The 19485-nt window shown below is 41.4% G+C and overlaps 2 protein-coding genes across 2 annotated transcripts in view; one reads left to right on the forward strand and one right to left on the reverse strand.

Moving 5' to 3' along the window:
- Positions 1-19485, forward strand: part of LOC309516863 (vomeronasal type-2 receptor 116-like) — a 345242-nt gene that overhangs the window by 325165 nt on the left and 592 nt on the right. The gene's annotated exons all lie outside the window — the stretch shown is intronic.
- LOC309517404 (vomeronasal type-2 receptor 26-like) lies at positions 356-7995 on the reverse strand (the record flags this gene model as incomplete). The annotated part of the gene is made up of 7 exons (XM_082196641.1): positions 7901-7995; positions 6846-7072; positions 4720-4846; positions 3964-4618; positions 3422-3549; positions 2570-2608; positions 356-405 (listed from the first exon to the last, which is right to left on the reverse strand). The coding sequence occupies exons 2-7, from the start codon at positions 7062-7064 to the stop codon at positions 356-358; spliced, it is 1218 nt and encodes a 405-aa protein (XP_082052767.1). The 5' UTR covers positions 7065-7072; positions 7901-7995.

A 19485-nucleotide genomic window follows, 5' to 3' on the forward strand; every position in this document is an offset into this window, starting at 1 on the left:
CTGTTATGCTGTAATCCCACTAATCTACATGAGCACTCAAATCTCACAGGAATGGGAATATATTTTACATTTGCTCCTGATTCCCCACAGCCAACTATCACTCTTCTTGCCAGCCAAACCTTTGCCTGTGCTTTCTCATATATAACATATGCATTTTAAAAAAAATCTGTAATGCATAGTGCCTTGTCATGTCCTGAGAAAAATATATCAAGATATTTAATCTCTCTTTCCAGTGCACAAGGAATAAACATAGAGGTTACTTCTTAATGTTTTATAACTCCCCATTAAAAAATATTTACAGCAACCATATTTTCTCTAAATACATACAATTTAAACGGTTCAGATAAGAGGATGCTTACTGTGGGATGTCAAAGAGGTTCTGAGTAGGATGTTCCTTGAACCAAACTTCATGGAAAAAGTAAAAGAACAGAGAAGTAATCTCACCAATGAGGAGACCACCTGGCTGGTACCATTCATGTGGTATAGGTAGGGGATCACCTGTGAGACATTTCAGGGGACCTACTTTGGGCACAATGGAAGACAAAAGAAGCAGCAGCAATGTTTTTCCTAACATGATTTCCTCAAAGCTTCTTTCTACATATAAGTTGCCCTGCACCTATTTCCTTACATAGAGCTTATAAAAGGCAACAGAGAAAAAATGTCAGAGACAGCGTTGCTTGCCTCTTGCATTTAATCTGAATTTCCCATAGCACACGTGTTCATTTATAATCTCTTTCAGACTTGCTTACTGACTGTTTTCTCCTACCCTTTTGAAAGTCTCTGGAGCTTTGACCACCTGAGCAAATGATAGTGCTGTAGGTAATTGTGTGTTTATGAGGGGAAATTAACATTTTATACCCCTTTTTTGGCATCAAGCAGAACTAAGAAATCAAAGGGAAAGGCTGTGTTGAGAATGTCTGTAGTATTTTATGCAAAACACCAGAACACACAACTTTGATATAATTTATTATAAATATACAGTGGTGCCTCGGGTTAAGAACTTAATTCGTTTTGGAGGTTCTTTCTTAACCTGAAGCACCACTTTAGCTAATGGTGTCTCCCGCTGCTGCCACCGCACGGTTTCTGTTCTCATCCTGAAGCAAAGTTCTTAACCCAAGGTACTATTTCTGGGTTAGCGGAGTCTGTAACATGAAGTGTTTGTAACCTGAAGCATCTGTAACCTAAAGTACCACTGTATCCTTTATTTTAGGCTTCCTTAATATGTTGCCATTACATCATGGGATGTGACATTGGTAAAATCTCATTGCCACTTTTTTATAGAGCATGGGTAGGCAAACGAAGGTCTGGATCCGGTCCAATCACCTTCTAAATCCGGCCCACGTGTTTTTACATGAGTAGAATGTTTTCTTTTATTTAAAATGCATCTCTGGGTTATTTGTGGGGCATAGGAATTTGTTCATTATTTCTTTTTCAAAATATAGTCTGGCCCCCCACATGGTCTGAGGGACAGTGGACTAGCCCCTTGCTGAAAATGACAATCTTTTTTCCTCCCAGTTCTCATTTCCCCGTCAGAGTGGTGTTTTGACCTATCAGGTACATCAGGGTGAATGATGTCCAATGGGGCCATTGTGTGCATATCATGTTCATATACAGTGGTACCTTTGGTTACATACGCTTCAGGTTACATATGCTTCAGGTTACAGACTCCACTAACCCAGAAATAATACCTCGAGTTATGAACTTTGCTTCAGGATGAGAACAGAAATCGTGTTTTGGCGGCGCGGCAGCAGCAGGAGGCCCCATTAGCTAAAGTGGTGCTTCAGGTTAAGAACAGTTTCAAGTTAAGAACGGACCTCCGGAATGAATTAAGTACTTAACCCGAGGTACCACTGTACCCAAGCAGCATGCAGTGAAGGTGGAGGAGATTTCTTGGTGCATGATGACAGCATGTGGTTGGCAGCAGGCTTAGGTAATGGGAGAGTTGAAACGCTCCCATTAAGCCACCTCACCATCCCAGCCTCATTGGTTTAGGTTTCTATAGTTATTATATTTTAATAAATACAACCTGTTGCACATCCTTCTTGGGTTTTCTTGGGTGTTGACAGATGTGTATTGCTTCCACATTAGACCATATCCTTACACTCTTTCAAGTGTGGTGCGCTTAAAGGGGATATGGTAATGCCTTGGGAGACCAGGGCTTTGACCCCTGCTCAGCCTGAACTCCATCAGTGACCTTGAGCCAGTCATCATCATCATTCCAACATCATCCTTTTATTTGTATGCCACCTTTCCACAGTTAAAACAATGTTCAAGGCAGCTTACAATATGAAAAGATTTACATAATTAGAAACATAGCAAAGTAGTCATAAAAAGAAATAAAAGACATCAAAAAATTCATAACCAAACTGAACAATTTCCACATAAAAATAAAGATACAAAAAATTAATAGGAATAATAGCAAAACCTCCCGACGAAACTTTTCCCCAAGTACCCCAGTCCTTGCTGGGCAGCAGCAGCAGTACTTATGAAGACTGGCAGGCTGCTCCGTGGGCCAGATGGAAAGAGGCAGGAAGGTTGCCCTTAGGCTCCCAGTCAGTGTCAGTCTTACCTTGCTCACAGCTGGGGGAGAGTGGAACAATGTACTCCACTTTAAACAAGAAATGTGGGTTATAAATGTAATTACAAAATAGAAGCCACTTCCTCTGATTTACTTAACCTTTTCCTTCCAGTCTGCAAGAGCAGTAAAGAGAGTCACCAAAGGAAAAAGGACGCCTTAATGATCATTTCTGTGCCTCCTAGGCAATTACCTATATTCTGCAATTTAAAAACCTTTTCTCTTTTTTAAGGGAGGAAGGGTGGTCTAACCTTAAATAGAGAATTGTAAGACATGTTAATGGAGAATCAGTACCCTATTTGGTGTAAAAGGTAAAAAGTAAAGGAACCTGGATGTTTAAGTCCAGTTGAATTTGATTGTGGGGTGCGGTGCTCACCTCCACTTTCAGGCCCAGGGTGGTGGCATTTGTCCACTGAGAGCTTTCTCAGTCATGTGTCCAGATGACTATGCGCTTCTGGCACAATGGAGCATTGTAACGGAAGCCAGAGTGCACAGAAACACTGTTTACCTTCCTACCATAGAGGTACCTATTTATCTGCTATTGCTGGTAATGCTGGGACTAAGAAGTAGAAGTTCACTCCATCACACACATACCCTCTTTTCCCCCCTGAAATCATTTTTATTTCATATTACAAATGTAAATTAATTACAATACCAAATACATATCCATAAAATGAGATTTCTCTGAATCTCAGGACTTCCCCCCATCCTCTCATGGGTCATATTGTCAACATTTCCAACTGCATATTATTTCATAGTCTATTTTTTGTACCTATACATATTGTCCATAGTATTTCTTACATTACGAGTGAGATTAAAATCCTGCTAATGTTTTCATCTTCTTACAGTTGTCTCCTAAATAAGTTATGAACTTTTCCCAGTATTTCTTGATTTTCTTGTCTTCTTTGTCTATGAGTTTTCCAGTCAGTTTTGCCATTTCAGTGTAGTCTTGCAGCTTAGCTTGCCATTCCTCTCTAATAGGAAAACCACAAACACTCTGGAGCTTTATGATTGCAGAGTCAACATATTAGTTGTACAACATAAAAAAACCAGAAAATAATTGTTCTTGCATTTGAAACCAAAAAACATCATCCCATGTGGTGCCAAAATACTTGACCATCAAGCAAAGAGGACGAATTCCTCAATGTTGTCTCCTCATTATCTGCTCCCTGCTGTTCAGTTCAGGCCTCAGCACAATGATGTAGCACTTAGGGAAAAAGATGCATCCCAGTAACACAGCACTGGACGTCAGGATGGAGAAGATCTCCACAGCCACCATGCCTTTCCCTCTGGTGCTCAGGTAAGTTGGAACAAAGGACAACCAAACACTGCAAAATGCCAACATGCTGAAAGTGATGAACTTTGCTTCATTAAAACTGTCAGGTAACTTGCGGGCCAGGAAGGCCACAATGAAGCTGCTGATAGCCAGGAGACCCATGTAGCCCAGGACACAATAGAACATGGTGACAGACCCTTCATTACACTGTACAATGATTTCTTCATTCACTGAATGCATGTCTAAATCAGGGAATGGGGGAAAGGTTGAGAGCCACACCGTGCAAAAGCCCAATTGAACAAGTGAACAACAAACAGCAATTGAATAAGATACTTTCTTCCCCATCCATTTCTTCACTCTTGATCCTGGTTTCGTGGCCATGAATGCTAGAGAAACAATGGTGGTCTTGGCCAACATGCAAGAAACAGCCACTGAGAAAATGATTCCAAATGTTGGTTGTCGGAGAAGGCAGGTCACTTTCCCAGGTTGCCCGATGAATAGCAAAGAGGAGAGGAAGCAGAGCAGGAGGGAGACCAGGAGAATGTAGGTGAGGTCCCGGTTGTTGGCTTTGACAATGGGGGTATCTTTATGCTTAATGAAGGTAGCAAACACTAAGGTTGTGATGAAAGAAAAAGAAGCCGTAACTGAAGCTAAGCCTTTTCCTGCAGGTTCTTCATAAGACAAAAAATTTATGATTTTGGGGTTGCAATGACTTCTGTTCTTGCTTGGATACTGATCTTCTGGGCATTTGAAACAGTCTTCCATATCTGTAAAACGGGTTGAGGTGGCAGAAATCCAAATTAGTAGCAATTCATTGGATATAGCAAAATATTTTCACCCTTTGTTATGGCAAGATGACACGACCTACCAGTTTGGTTTGAAATCTTCCCATCTGGACATGGAGCACAATCATAGCAGCAAAATTTTTCACCCTCCTTCCGTTTCTTCTCATGACCAGGGTGGCAATATTCATTACACACAGAAAGGGGAACAACCTGTCCATATACATTTTTGTTTTTGTTTTTTTAAAAGAAATAGTTATATTGAAAAAAAATATTTCTCAGTTACTGATGAAGCATCATAACAATAGAGAAAGCACATTCAAATGAAATGAAATAATCAATGATATCTAGATGCAGGATGTTTGTACCAGAGTAACATGTTTTATTTACAGTAATAAGTATTCTGTTTCCCCTCTCCCGTTTGTTTATGTGAAGTTGTAATTATCATGGCAGATCTCATAGATGTGCCTGTAAGTGAGTTGCCTGAAAATGTTCAGAACAATACATGCAGGAATGACAAAATCATGATGAACGTAATACAGATTGAAGCTTTTGTTCATATCATGATTGTCACCAAGGTGAACTTAAAGGTCAGAGGAAGTTACTATGATCTGGCAGAACTTGGATAGCCAATATTTTCATAAACATTACCCCCACATTCATTCCTAATTCTGCTTTATTCCATCTTGGCATGACTGAGTGAGTCTTTACAACTTGTAGAATTTTTATGATGCCCCTTTTGAACTTCCAGTGTTGTTCTTGTTTGATTCCAGTGGTCTTGCTAATGTGGTTTGATTTTATAGCACGCACTGATGATTTTTTAATGATATCTTTATAAACCACTTAGAGACTATTGTAATTAAGTGGAATATGAATTGTTTTTTAAAGAGCAGAAACACAGAAGACCTCACACTAGTGTCAAATAGTAACTCAGACCATTGAGACAGTGATGTTGAAATGTAGCACCAGCAATTCCCTAGAATTTCACGCAGTCATTCCTGGAGATCCTAAAGACTGAACATGGGACCCTTTGCATGGAATACATATGCTCCACAATTGAGCACCAACTCTTTCACATGTAACATGAAAAGACACTATAATGAGTTGTTGAATTGAAATGGACCTTAAGAGCCCACATGGTTCATCTAGTACAATCCAATTTCTGCTAAAGTGATATGGTGGTGTACATTTCATTGTTGAGATACTGCACTACAAGAGCAAAGAAATGGGTCAAAAGAGGCAAACAGGCAAGACAGCTCACTAAGATAATATTGTCAGGAAGACACAATCTTTGTGTAGTGGTGTGTGCCAATCCAAACATTTTCTGTGGTTTATTTTGGTAGATCATGACATCCATGTAGCTGGCATAATGTGATGTACAGAAAGACACCCTTTGTGAAATGTATTGATAATGCCATTAGTCTTAATGTCAAATGGAGCCCAGAAGACATGGCAGCATAATACCCACCCACCCAAGAGTGAAGGAGGAGAAACATCAACAGCGTCATAGGTCCCTCCAAGCTCCTTCCCAAGCTGGGCAAGTGCTAACTGGGTGCCTCCTCTGCTTTGTGCCCAGTGTGGGAGGAGCTATTTGTGCTGCCCTGAAACCACCTCTGGTTTCTGAATGTGAACGGAAAAATTGAATTCACGCTATAGTTTCAAGTGCCATTGCCATGTCGGGTTATGGAGAAAAGATTACTCCTGACTTCATAGTTCAACAGAATGGGTTCTCCAGTATAGACGTAGAATCAATACCTCATTAAAATATCCATGCCACACAATTTTATGCTCACTAATGGTAATTTCTTTCCTTTCAGCAACATGTGGAGCAACACTTCCAACTTTTACTCTCTGAAAGGAATTGTTGGGAAAGGTGACCAGGTTCATGATGTCAAATCCACCACGCATTTCCCATTGATCATTAAAGGACATGGTTTCTCCAGCTGAATTGTTAAATGAGATGCCTTGAAGAAAATGGTGGAGCTATTTGCAAAAAGAGAAGGAAATCAAAAAAGAAAAACAGCATGCTTAAGATTTCAGAATGGCCTTCGTTTCAAATTTCATTCATAGAAAGAAACTGTAAACCCTGTTTTCAAAACAAGAATATGTGTACCATTTTCATTATTTATCCAAGCAGGACAAAAACTAATATATTATCACCCTGTATGAGTATGTACATTGAAATATGAAGCATTTGTCGGGGAAACATTACCTGCCAAGGCTGCAGAGACTGAAGTTTGACACTGTTACCAACTGCCTTTGATTTATGTTTGGATCCAGCCAAGACCATGGCATGCAAAGCATGAGCCAAAGCATAAACAGCATTATAGATACTGTAGCTGTGTCCAGTCATGTGAATTTCAAAAAGACCTGCAGGGAGATTCTCCAGCCTCTCCTCTCCAGTACAAGTGTCATCATCCATCACAGGCATACCTGGATCTGGAAAGGAACAATCAAATGCTTGCTCCCAGAAATTTTGGAGGAAACCATCTCTTTCCGTCCTAGTAGGGATTATATTCTGAAGAAATTCCCTGAAACCTGGAACAACGTTTGTGTGAATGGCAAATGAAATGGCACCCTGGAATATCTGAAAATCCCATCCTCTTGCTGCACCTGTTAATATAAAATCTGTTTGGGTTGTCACAATCCACACCTTTCCAAATAATGGGTTTTTTGTATTTCCTGAATCTTGTGAATATATAAAAACTCTCAGATGCAAAATTATTAAAGATTCTCCATACATGATAATTGTATGAGCTTTACAATCTTGGGAAGACAAATTAATTGAACTAGAATCAAAAAACTGATTTATGAAATCCTCCATATGAGCTTCTTGTGGGATTCTTTTGGTGAAGGCTGAACAGATTCCATTTCCGGAAAACAATGACTCCAGTATTTTTAGGAATTGCTCTCCACTGTTATCATCCACAACAAAGAGCCCAACCCAGGTCCACCTAAAATGCTGAAGTAACAATATAATTCCCACATACTCAATGTTTTCGTTTGGGATCATGCGGTAAAAGGGAAGAACTTCCATTATTTTGGTCTCTTCTATGGTAAATGAGCCATATGTAAGCTGTAAGAAAATATATAGATACTGTGTAGATAAGTTAGGAGTGGGGTCTTTGTCATTAGGGTCTTTTTCTGGTCTTTGAAATTCAAGCAAATTCAATATCACTAGTTATTTCTTCTGAACCATCACATTATTCCAAGTTGTAAATACAGAATAATATGATATTACCACCAGCACGCATGTACATATCCTACCTGTGGTATCTTATATAGAGCTAAGACATCCATCAAATGGAAAGAAGTGTCAGAGCCCAGTCCTCCAATGACGGCTAGGAGGTTTTTCTCTGTGGTACATTTGTAGTTTGGAAAAAACCTATGGGACTTGAAGATCAGATCCAGTGTGGTGCGATAGGTCATCCTTGCATCATAATAGGTGTCACATATGTGGAAACCAAGTGTCACATTAGGCAGTATTTTGGGATTCTTGTTGATGTCATTTATGGCAAACACCAGAGCCAGAACATGCTGGTAAAACTTGGTAATGATTCTGCCAATAACATGACTTTCATTAATTCACAAACTGAATCTACAATGCAGGAATAAATAATGCTATAAACCTTGTAGTTTCTGTGTCAACAGAATTAAGTTTATTTACAGCAAAAGCCAAGAGAAATCCATCTTGTTAGAACTTGTTCACCACACTGAGAATAGAATCATTTTTCTAATTCAGAAGATATACCTATTACTCTGTAATACCATTACCTGAGCAATTGAATCTTACAGGAGTGGAAATATCTTTTCCAATTTCTCCTGATTCCCTACAGACATCTGTTACGATTCTCACCAAACTTTATTTATATTTTGTTACATATAACATATGTGTTTTTCATCTATAATGCCTAGTGTCTTTAGCAACACTGTGATATCTTTAAAATAATATAACAATATGCTCCACCTCTATCCCAGTGCACATGGTATATACATAATGATGATTTCTTTTACTGTTTTTATATTTCCCCATTCACAAATCTTTACAGGATTGGATACTACCCCATATATCCTATACATTTATAAAATATATACAACTTAACAGATTTGGCTAAGACAATCCTTACTGTGGAATGTCAAAGTGATTCTGGGAAGGGTGTTCTTTGAACAGAATTTCATGGAAGAAGTAGATTATCTGAGAAGTAATCCCACCAATGAGGAAACCACCTGGCTGGTACCATTCATGTGGTATAGGTAGAGGATCACCTGTGTGACATTTCATGAGACCTACTTTGGACACAGTAGAAGGCAGAAGAAGAAGAAACATTGTTTTTCCTAACATGTTTTCCTCAAAGTTTCTCTCTAAATATGACGTAAGCTATCCTGCACCTATTTCCTTCTAACTAGCTTTGACAAGACAATGGGAGAAAATTGTCGGAGATGTCCTTGCTTGCCTCTTGCGTTTAATCCCAACTTCCCATGGCACAGGCGTTCATTTATCATCACTTTCAGACTTGCTTACTGACTGTTTTTTACTTTGAAAGTCTCTGGAGCTTTGACCACATGAGCAAATGATAGTGCTGTGGATAACTGTGTGTGTGAGAGAGAGGGGCGAAATTACTCTCTCAGTGTTTTGATACTAATTGACCCTTCTGGTAGGCAACATGTTGGATCGTGTCTTCCATTTGTGAGCAGAAGTCTTCTCTGGTCCCTAAGAAAATAAGATAGGGGAACTTGACTCCAGATTTGCATGATCAAAAATATCATGCCTGACTGAACAATTAGCTTTTCATATAAATCAAAAAGTCTTATTTATACCTCATCTATGGCTAATTATTACATTTAATAATTTCTGTATGTATGCTATTTCTGGATACTCTACTGAAATAAGCATATATTTGTGCTTTAACTGTAAGTGGATTGATGTTCTTTAGTCAATATACAACAACAGAGTATTTTTTAGGATTAGAATTTTTATGGGATGCCACATGAGGAATTTATCTCTGCAAGACTGATGGGGTGTGTGTGGAGTTTTTCTATATATGCTTTCCAACTTTTGCTCCAAACTGAGGTAGATATGCAGCTACGTGAATGCACTCCAATCTTAAGTTTTAATGTTGTAAATTTCTTTTTATGCTGTAAACTGCTACAGATTACATTGTATGGTTTTAGATGAAAGTTTCCTTTTATTCTCTGTTGTCTGTTGTAAAGGTCTTTTGCCTATATACAATAAAATGGATTGATTGATTAAAATGGTGGATGTTGGTGTGGGAGTTAATATCCAAGGTGATAAAACTCTGGCTGTAGACATATCTGCACCAAATGAAGAGTAATCTATATTTTATGAAGGACTTATGGATAGGTTGATGGACTTTTCATATGAAAATTGATGCCTTATGGAAAACTGGAATAGAGACAGACCTTCAGAGAAAAATATTAAAAATTTCCAGGGTAAACCACCTAAATTTTTCTTTGAAATGATGGATAATATGAAAATTGCTGACATCCAGAGATATAAAAATGGAGATGCAAAGCAATTTACATATTTCAGTGAGAGACCCAGCTCTTTCTCAATACAGTGGTACCTCTGGTTATGAACTTAATTTGTTCTGGAGGTCCGTTCTTAACCTGAAACCGTTCTTAACCTGAGGTGCTACTTTAGCTAATGGGACCTCCCACTGCCGCTGGGCCGCCGGGCCATGATTTCTGTTCTTATCCTCAGGCAAAGTTCTTAACCTGAGGTACTGTGTCTGGGTTAGCGGAGTCTGTAACCTGAGGTGTTTGTAACCCAAGGTACCATTGTAAGAGATATGATATGGTTCACTAAGACGCTAGCAATTTAAGTGAATAAAGTAGACATATTACCAAAGCTTTTCTCAGATCGCAATCCAATCATTATGACTCTCAAAAGTTTTATTAGATGGAGGTTTAATGCATTTTTGTTAAAACAAGAGAAGGTTGTACAAGATTGCAAACACAGTTTAAAAGGGTTATTTGAGAATAATTTTGATAAAGACGTAGGAGAAGAAGAGGAGGAGGAGGAGGAGGCGTTTGGATTTGACATCCCACTTTATCACTACCCTAAGGAGTCTCAAAGCGGCTAACAGTCTCCTTTCCCTTCCTCCCCCACAACAAACACTCTGTGAGGTGAGTGAGCCTGAGAGACTTCAAACAAGTGTGAGTAGCTCAAGGTCACCCAGCAGCTGCATGTGGAGGAGCGGGGAAGCGAACCCGGTTCACTAGATTACGAGTCCACTGCTCTTGAGCACTATACCACACTTGCTCTCGAAGGGATACAGATGGTTTGGGATGCAAGTAAAGCTTACATAAAAGGTGTGGGCCTTAGTGGCAAATTTGGTTGGAAGCACAATGATCCTTTTTTTATGTATATAGATGTGATCACAGATGGTCTTTGTCTCAGCAGGAATTTATTAAATTTATTATTTGCGGAGCCCCCGCGGCCGAGGCAGCCGAAGCCCCCTCCCCTCGGGCGCCTCCCTGCCCCCTCCTCTCCTTGGGCTGTAGGTGGAGCTCCAGATCCGGGCTTGGACAGTGCCTCTCCTCCTCCCGGCCGGGTCCGGGGGCTTCCAGCCGTGCTCCATCCTCGCCCCCCCCCCCGCAGCTGAGAGCCGGAGCCAGCGGTGCCCCCTTCTGTCGGGAGACCCTCGCCCGCCCGCCCGCCGGCTTCCTCTCGGAGGGTTTTGGGGAGCGCAGGGTGCGGCAAGGCCCCTCGGAGCTCTCCTCCCTCCCAGTCGGCAGAGGCAGCCGCCGCCTGTGGCTGGGCCGAGGGGATGGCGGCGGCGGCAGGGTGCAGAGGCTGCCCGTGCCAGGCCAGGCGTCGGTGGCGGCGTCGGCGCTGCTGCAGCGGCTGCTCCTCCTGCGAGCAGTGAGCGGAGCCCCCTTCTGTCGGGAGGCCCCTCCCCCCCAGATGTTGCGCCCGGTGCGGCCGGCACCCCTGGCACCCCCCACGCTACACCACTGTTGTCTCTAAAAGAGAATCAGCACCGAAGGCATAGGAGCAAACTCCTAGAGGCCGAAGGGTTTTCGGCCCACCTGATAAAATATTTGAGGTTGATGGGGGAACCATTTGCTATTCAAAGTTGATGGGGGAACAATTTGCCATTTAAATGCTGCCCGTGCACCATGTCATGTGACTTATTATGCAGGGCAGGGTTTACGTGCCCTCCCCCAATATTTTATTCAAGTTCGTACCTCTGCCCCAAGGTGAAGCCATCGTCTTGACTGGGGACACAATGAAGTGCTAAATCTGCTGGAGCCTGTTGTTGGCTCTGACCTTACTTATTGTTGGCCTCCATACTTTCTTTTCTACCAGTCCCAATGAGAAACACATATCAATGGCAAAATACTCTGCCTGAACTAAACTCTATCTCAGTTGTCTTGAAGCTAGGCCAAGGCTTTACAGAGAGATGTTAGCAGCACAGGAATGGGTTTAAATTACCAAATTCACCTCCAAATTCCAATTTGGAATTAATTGGAATTAATTTGGAATTAATTGGCATTTGTATAAATTGTATAATTAGAGTAATATTGGGTTAATATTGGAAAACTTATTTGGCATAATTTACTGAATTCATCTAACCAGAACTACAGACTAGGAAAGAGGCATGGCTCAGTGGTGGAACACATACTTTCTAAGCAAAAAGTCTCAGGTTCATTCCTAACCATCTTCAGGTAAGGCTGGGGAAGTCTCCGTCTGGTGCAAATGACATATGCTTGATCAGCTCCTGCTGCAAACTCTAGGACTTGTAGTAAATTCCCAAGTCACCAAGGGGAGTACCCCGTTCTGCCTCATTCACCCAGACTCACGTATTTGGATCAGTTTTGAGTGCTACCATCTGCTAAGGAGGGTTTTTGACTAGCTTCAGACTCACTTCCTCTCAATGTGTCTCTTCTCACACAGTAATATAGAGCAGTGTCTTCAGGTTTCAGATTGTTCATCTGCAGGTACACCATACTTGATGGATTGTCTCTAGAGATTGTGAAGCGCCCTTTTACTGAATCAGCATAAAACTGTGTGCTCCCACTCTCGTATATCCTTGCAATCCATTCCAGTCCCTTTCCAGGAACCTGTCGCACCCAATGCATCTCATAGCTACTAACACCCCAGAGGACAGGATCACACTTCAAAACGACCTTGACAGATTAGAGAACTGGGCAAAAACAAACAAGATGAATTTTAACAGGGAGAAATGTAAAGTATTGCACTTGGGCAAAAAAAAAAATGAGAGGCACAAATACAAGATGGGGGACACCTGGCTTGAGAGCAGTACATGTGAAAAGGATCTAGGAGTCTTGGTTGACCATAAACTTGACATGAGCCAACAGTGTGACGTGGCAGCTAAAAAAGCCAATGCAATTCTGGGCTGCATCAATAGGAGTATAGCATCTAGATCAAGGGAAGTAATAGTGCCACTGTATTCTGCTCTGGTCAGACCTCACCTAGAGTACTGTGTCCAGTTCTGGGCACCACAATTCAAGAAGGACACTGACAAACTGGAACGTGTCCAGAGGAGGGCAACCAAAATGGTCAAAGGCCTGGAAATGATGCCTTATGAGGAACGGCTAAGGGAGCTGGGCATGTTTAGCCTGGAGAAGAGGAGGTTAAGGGGTGATATGATAGCCATGTTCAAATATATAAAAGGATGTCACATAGAGGAGGGAGAAAGGTTATTTTCTGCTGCTCCAGAGAAGCAGACACGGAGCCATGGATCCAAACTACAAGAAAGAAGATTCCACCTAAACATTAGGAAGAACTTCCTGACAGTAAGAGCTGTTCAACAGTGGAATTTGCTGCCAAGGAGTGTGGTGGAGTCTCCTACTTTGGAGGTCTTTAAGCAGAGGCTTGACAACCATATGTCAGGAGTGCTCTGATGGTGTTTCCTGCTTGGCAGGGGGTTGGACTCGATGGCCCTTGTGGTCTCTTCCAACTCTATGATTCTATGATTCTATGATTCTATGATTCTACTGAACGTGAATCCTGAACCTTTACAGAAGAGGCGGAGGGACTCTCCGGGCCTTCTAATGCCCCCTTCAGATGGCTCAAGCTGAATCGCTGAGTGGACATCTGTAAAGAAATGTATATTATAAAACAAACCACTGCATACTTCAGCATCTTCTTGCCAAGGGAATCTGAAAGGGCAGGGAAATACCTCTGAGCACTGCTGCAAAGAAGACAAATTGGAGCCAAAAGAACATTTTTCCTACTGCCATTTGGAGAGCTATGAATTTGGAAGTGATCACAGAGACATGGGATTGTGGTCCTGGGTAGGGAAACAATGTTGACTGATTTAAAGAGGAAGCTACCTCTTTATTTGCATACCACAGTGAGGATAAGAGAGAAATGCAGCCAGTTTGCAACCTCTGTCTTTCTGCAAACATGACTTAGGGACTTGGTAGGGATGAGTAAATCTACTGAATTCAGTGCCTCCCAGTTCCTCTCAGTTTGCCCCCGTTTTCCAAACTTAATTTCAGTTATACATATTTCTCACCTCATATATATTTCCACAAAGTTTCATCAGAAGATTTCTCCTAATATGCACATTATTATATGCAATTTTGCTTCAGGGTATTTTCACAGATATATGCATATATCTGCATAGTTTACAGCACTATATGATTGGGTTGTCGCTGTTGTTTTGTACACATTGCCTGGCTGTAGAACTGCATTGCAAAATGCAGAAAGTATGAATTTTGAAAGATGGTTACCTTGGTTCATGTATTGTTTCAGAAAGTTTGAATTAGGTGTGTTCTTTAAATCCCAATGAAATTTAATTTCAGTCCCATCCCTAGGAGTAGGTGGTTATTATTATTATTATTATTATTATTATTATTATTATTATTATTTCATTTACGTCTTCTTCCATGGCCTCAAAGTGACCTATATGGTTCTCATCCTCCCCATTTTATCCTCACAGAAATTTTATGAGGTAAGTTATGCTGGGTGACAATGACTGGCAGAAGGTCACCAGGTCCTAGCAGGATGTGCTAACCACTTGAACATACACACATGCACAGTAATAGGGCAAAAATCATGGTTCAAATTATAAGTCAAGGAGACTGATTTAAAATCAAGTAAAAATAAAATACAGCAGTTCAGCTGTGTAAAAAAGCTGCTTGTAAAATCAAAACTCTTGAAGGATTTCAAAGATGAATGCAGAGCAGCTGGCTTCTACATGCTGGGTGTGGGAGCGCCATTCTGCTCTTTGCCCGATATGTTGTGAAAGCCCAGCTCACAGAGGAGGCTGGCCCATTAGGACTGTCCCATCAGCCTCAGTCTGCCCTCAGCTAGCCTCCACCTGCCTGCCTTCTTGCTTTCAACCAGTCCAGGGTGTGGTCCTGCCTGTCAGCTTCCTCCTCCTTAGTCTCAGTGTTGCCCAGCAGGGAGGAGGATGGGGACAAAACGAGCAGTTGGGCCTTTCTTGTCACTGGCTCTGCTCCATCTGCTGTTGTAGATTGAAAAAGAAACTTTAAACATTCACACAGAGCAGCTCAGCAATGAAAGAAACTGTTCACTCGTTGGTGGTTTGTTTGTTTCTTAAAGGTTATGTGATTACCCACCTTGACTGTCTGTTGTATGGTTGACTCATTTCTCCCTGCTCACAGAAGAGAGAAGCCTTTCTCTTGCAAAGTGGGTAGGGAGCAATATACTCCCTACTGAGCAACAGGTTTCAGGTGGCAGAAAAGAACACAGGAAGAGCCTGATGGAAGGCCAATGGCCCATCTAGTTGAGTGCAGTGGCCACTCAGATGTCTGCAAGAAATGTACAAGGAAGACCCAAGTACAAGAGCACTTTTCTCTCCTCTAGCTTCCAGCAACTGGTATTCAGAAGCATACTGACTCCAACCCTGGAGAGATTGGGTTAGAGAACGGAATGAGTGCCTACAGCAAAGAGCCATGGTTTCAGGCAGGGGGTCTCTTCCAGCCCTACTTGGAGATGCTGGAAATTGAACTTTGTACTGTCAACATGCAAAGCAGATGATCCACCATGTGGCTATGTCCCTGTCCTGGTTCTGTTTTACCCACCCACCATAAACTATCAATGAGACCTAAAAAGCATGTGTAATGGTTCAAGAAAGCTGACCCAAAGAAGCGTATGCATCTAAAGCCATTCTATTAATTGAGCATGGCATCAAATTGCCTTGGCTTTTGGTTAAGAATTGTAGGGAAGTTCCTTGGGGAATCAGACTCTCGAGGGACCTACATAGTGTTAGTTTTCAGACAGTTGCAGAGGGGACACTGCTTTATGGTTGAAACTGCAACCCTTCATGCTCATCTGCCAGTGGTGTTTTGTATTCTGTATATGCCAATGCTGCCACCTTGTGTGAAGTAGGTGGAGGACAATTGCCAGCCCTGTGCTTAAAAAACGGGTGCTTCTGCTACAATGTGAAACTTTCACAGTTGTGGACTTGGGTACTATGGCACCCTGTGCAAGGCGAACATTTGGCATGCCCTCCCCCCCGGCCTCATGCTGCCTTCCCAAAGGTGGGTAAGGAGATACCCAGCTTTGGGAAAAAGGAGCATGGGCTCTGGCAGGGTACTAGAGCCCTCCCACTTCCTTCTTAGAGCCAAGAAAGCAATAAAACTCTTTCTCCCGGTCCATTTTCCTTTTGTGCCTTTTAGATTGTAAACCTGAAGGCGAGTACATTTTCTTTGTTTATGAAGTAAAAGACTTCTTCACACAGCACAAAGTTGAACTGTGGAATTTGTTCCTGTTAGTGATGCTCAGCAACTTGAATGCCCTTAAAAGGTGGTTAGGCAAATGCATAGGGGTTAAGGTGGAGAACAGTTGGCTACTGTGGGTGAGGATATGGTTGAACATTGTGATGTTTCAGTTCTGGGGTACATAAGCCTGGTGTTCTGATGCTTTAGACCTGGCTCAACAAAACAGCTCACACCAGACTAGAGGAACAGTTTTAGTTTACATCAAGTGTCACTGCTCCTCTTGTTGATCCCATGTCAATACGTTCAAGGTTACAATTTTATTGCAAAATTGGAGTTGGACAGTGGATTTCGTTTTATGATTTAGCACTTATTGGTTTCCCTAGGTAAGATTATGGCTCTGTGTCAGGTCCTGATTTTCTTGTAGGGCTTTGACCTTTGGGGAAATCTGAAGTTTTCTCATCTACAAAAACAAGGCAACTCATTTGCAGTTACTTCAGGATCTAAAGTCTGAGGAGTAATTATCTCCCTCTGCAATTAGCCAATTCAAAATAATTGGTTCAGTCAGCCAAATACCAAAAGGCTTTCACAAAGACACTAGAAAACAGTCAAAAAAACAGCTTGGAAAAGTATTAAGGAAACAAAGTGCTCACTGACAGTTGGGAATGGGGGACAGAAGGTAGTCTGTGATAATGATTACACATAGTGCCACTTTTTCATATTGAATACCCAGCATAAAAAGAGAGAGGAGGATTGACTATTTAAATTAGTATTTAAACTATTCTTATGCTAAAAGCAAAGGTGATATGTTTTACCTTATGAAGTGAATTGTGAGAGTGAGGCAACATTTAACGTAGTCAAAGTCAGGCAGTTGGTGTGTATGAACACCAAGGAATCTGCCCCCAGGAGGAGATTTATTGCAACTATGCAGAGGCTTTTCCTACTGCTTCTGCTACCCATTGTGTGCAAAGTCAATACAATGCAGTGCCCTGCAGGTGATCCGATCCCAGTTCCACATGAATGGTACCAGCCAGGTGACCTCCTGATTGGTGGGATTGCTTCTCATATATTTTACCATTCCTCAGTAATTGAATTTAAGGAAGATCCTTCTCAGGAGCTACTTGAGGTTCCACAGTAAGTACTTATATTCCTCGCTCCCCCCCCCTCCCCGAAAGAGCAATTGTCTTTTACAAGGCTGCATGTTTGTGTGAAGCAGGAGTAGCTAGCAATACCCATCTAGCAGCAACATCACTGCCACATACCTGTTGCTGTTGTTGTTAATTAATTCTGTATACTACCCTTCATTCAAAGATTACAGGGGCGTTCACAACATAAAAAAAAAATGAGAAGACAAAATATATTGATGATAGAATTGCATTAGAGGAAATTGCTTGCAAAAAAAAATTTATAAAATTTACACTATGATGCTGGATTTCAAAAATGAAAACCAATGAAAACAGCAAGAAATAAAAGACTACTCTAACAAAAATGAATGGGATTGAGGAAAGATGGTATCAAATGCTTAAGTGTGAATTAAAGTATTAATGTGTTGACTCCATTGGCAGTATAGTGACAAAGTTTTATCAGCACATCCTGCCTTTGGTGTTTGCCATAAAGGAGATCAATGATGATCAAAAGATCTTGCCCAATGCTACACTTGGGTTCCACATCTATGACAGTTACTACGATGCAAGGATGACCTATCGTGCCACGTTGGACCTGCTCTTCAAATCACACAGATTTGTCCCCAACTACATATGTGATATCCAGAAAAACCTCATAGCCGTCATTGGGGGACTTACATTTGACATCTCTATCAATATGGCAGACATCTTAACCCTCTACAAGGTTCCACAGGTAGGGTCTGTGTTTTGGAAAATGTGGGAGAATGCAAATTAAAAAATCCCCCCCCCTTTTAAGGCAGAGTTGGGTGAGCAATCCTGTGGCAAGATCTTCTGGGATGAGCAATTTATGATGCAGAGGAACTCCAGGCTCAGACAGGCTCAGAGAGTGTTAAGGCCCCAATCCTGAATCAGCTGAAGATATGCTACTATAATTTGCTCATCTCATCTCAGCTACAGTTTAGCCACTACTGGTGTAAGTGCTGCACTCAAAAGTCCTTCCAGGGGCAGGGTGGGACTGGGCAGGAGGTTAGGCTGGATCCTAAACCTGTTCAGTTTGCTCACATGAACTGACAGCTCACATGAACTGACAGCTCAACATAGAACATCTTTATTACTGCTGCCAGGCTTAGGTAAAGCAGAAAAAATATACTGGAAAATGCTTAATTTTCTCAAAAATTTGATTAGCTGTCATTCTTTTGAAACCCACAAAGTTCTTAAATAAATATTTTGTTATGAAATCACATACACCAAGCAAAATGGGCACAGAGATAATCTTCTTAACTTATTGCTGCAATAAAGCTGTTTTCTTTTAGCTTACCTATGGTTCATTTGCCGCAGAAGAGATTCAAGCATTGCAGAGCTTTTCCTTTTACAGCATGGTCCCAAATGAAAGCCATCAATATATTGGCATTATCCGTTTACTTCAGTATTTCGGATGGACATGGGTTGGGCTGTTTGTTGTGGATGATAACACGGGAGAACATTTCTTGAAGACCCTGGAGCCACTGTTTTCCAAGCATGGAATCTGTTCAGCCTTCACAAAAAGAATCCCAGAGCAGGTTTCCATGGAAAATGTAGATGAAATACTGAATAAAATGGAAAGAATTTATGTATCTCTCACAGATAACAAGGCCAGAACACTTATCTGCTATGGAGAATCTTTGACAATTGCCTTCCTGAGAGTTGTTAATCTTTTTCATGATCATGGACATAAGGAAAATGCTCCATTTGGAAAGGTATGGGTTATGACATCCCAGATAGATTTCACATCTACTGGCCCTCAGAGAAACTGGGATTTCCAGCTTTTCCAAGGTTCACTTTCCTTCACAATTCAGTCAAGAGAGCTTCTGGATTTTTCAGAATTTCTCCTGAGCATCAAGCCTTCCAGGACCCAAGCAGATGGTTTTCTCAAGGGCTTCTGGGAGCAAGCATTTGACTGTTTATTTCCAGATCCAGAGATGCCGATGATGGATGATGACACATGTACTGGAGAGGAGAGGCTAGAAAGTCTCCCTGCGGGTATTTTTGAAATGCACATGACAGGCCAAA

The sequence above is a fragment of the Podarcis vaucheri genome (genome assembly GCF_965113315.1).
Source record: "Podarcis vaucheri genome assembly, chromosome: 13".
Taxonomy (NCBI): Eukaryota; Metazoa; Chordata; class Lepidosauria; order Squamata; family Lacertidae; genus Podarcis; species Podarcis vaucheri.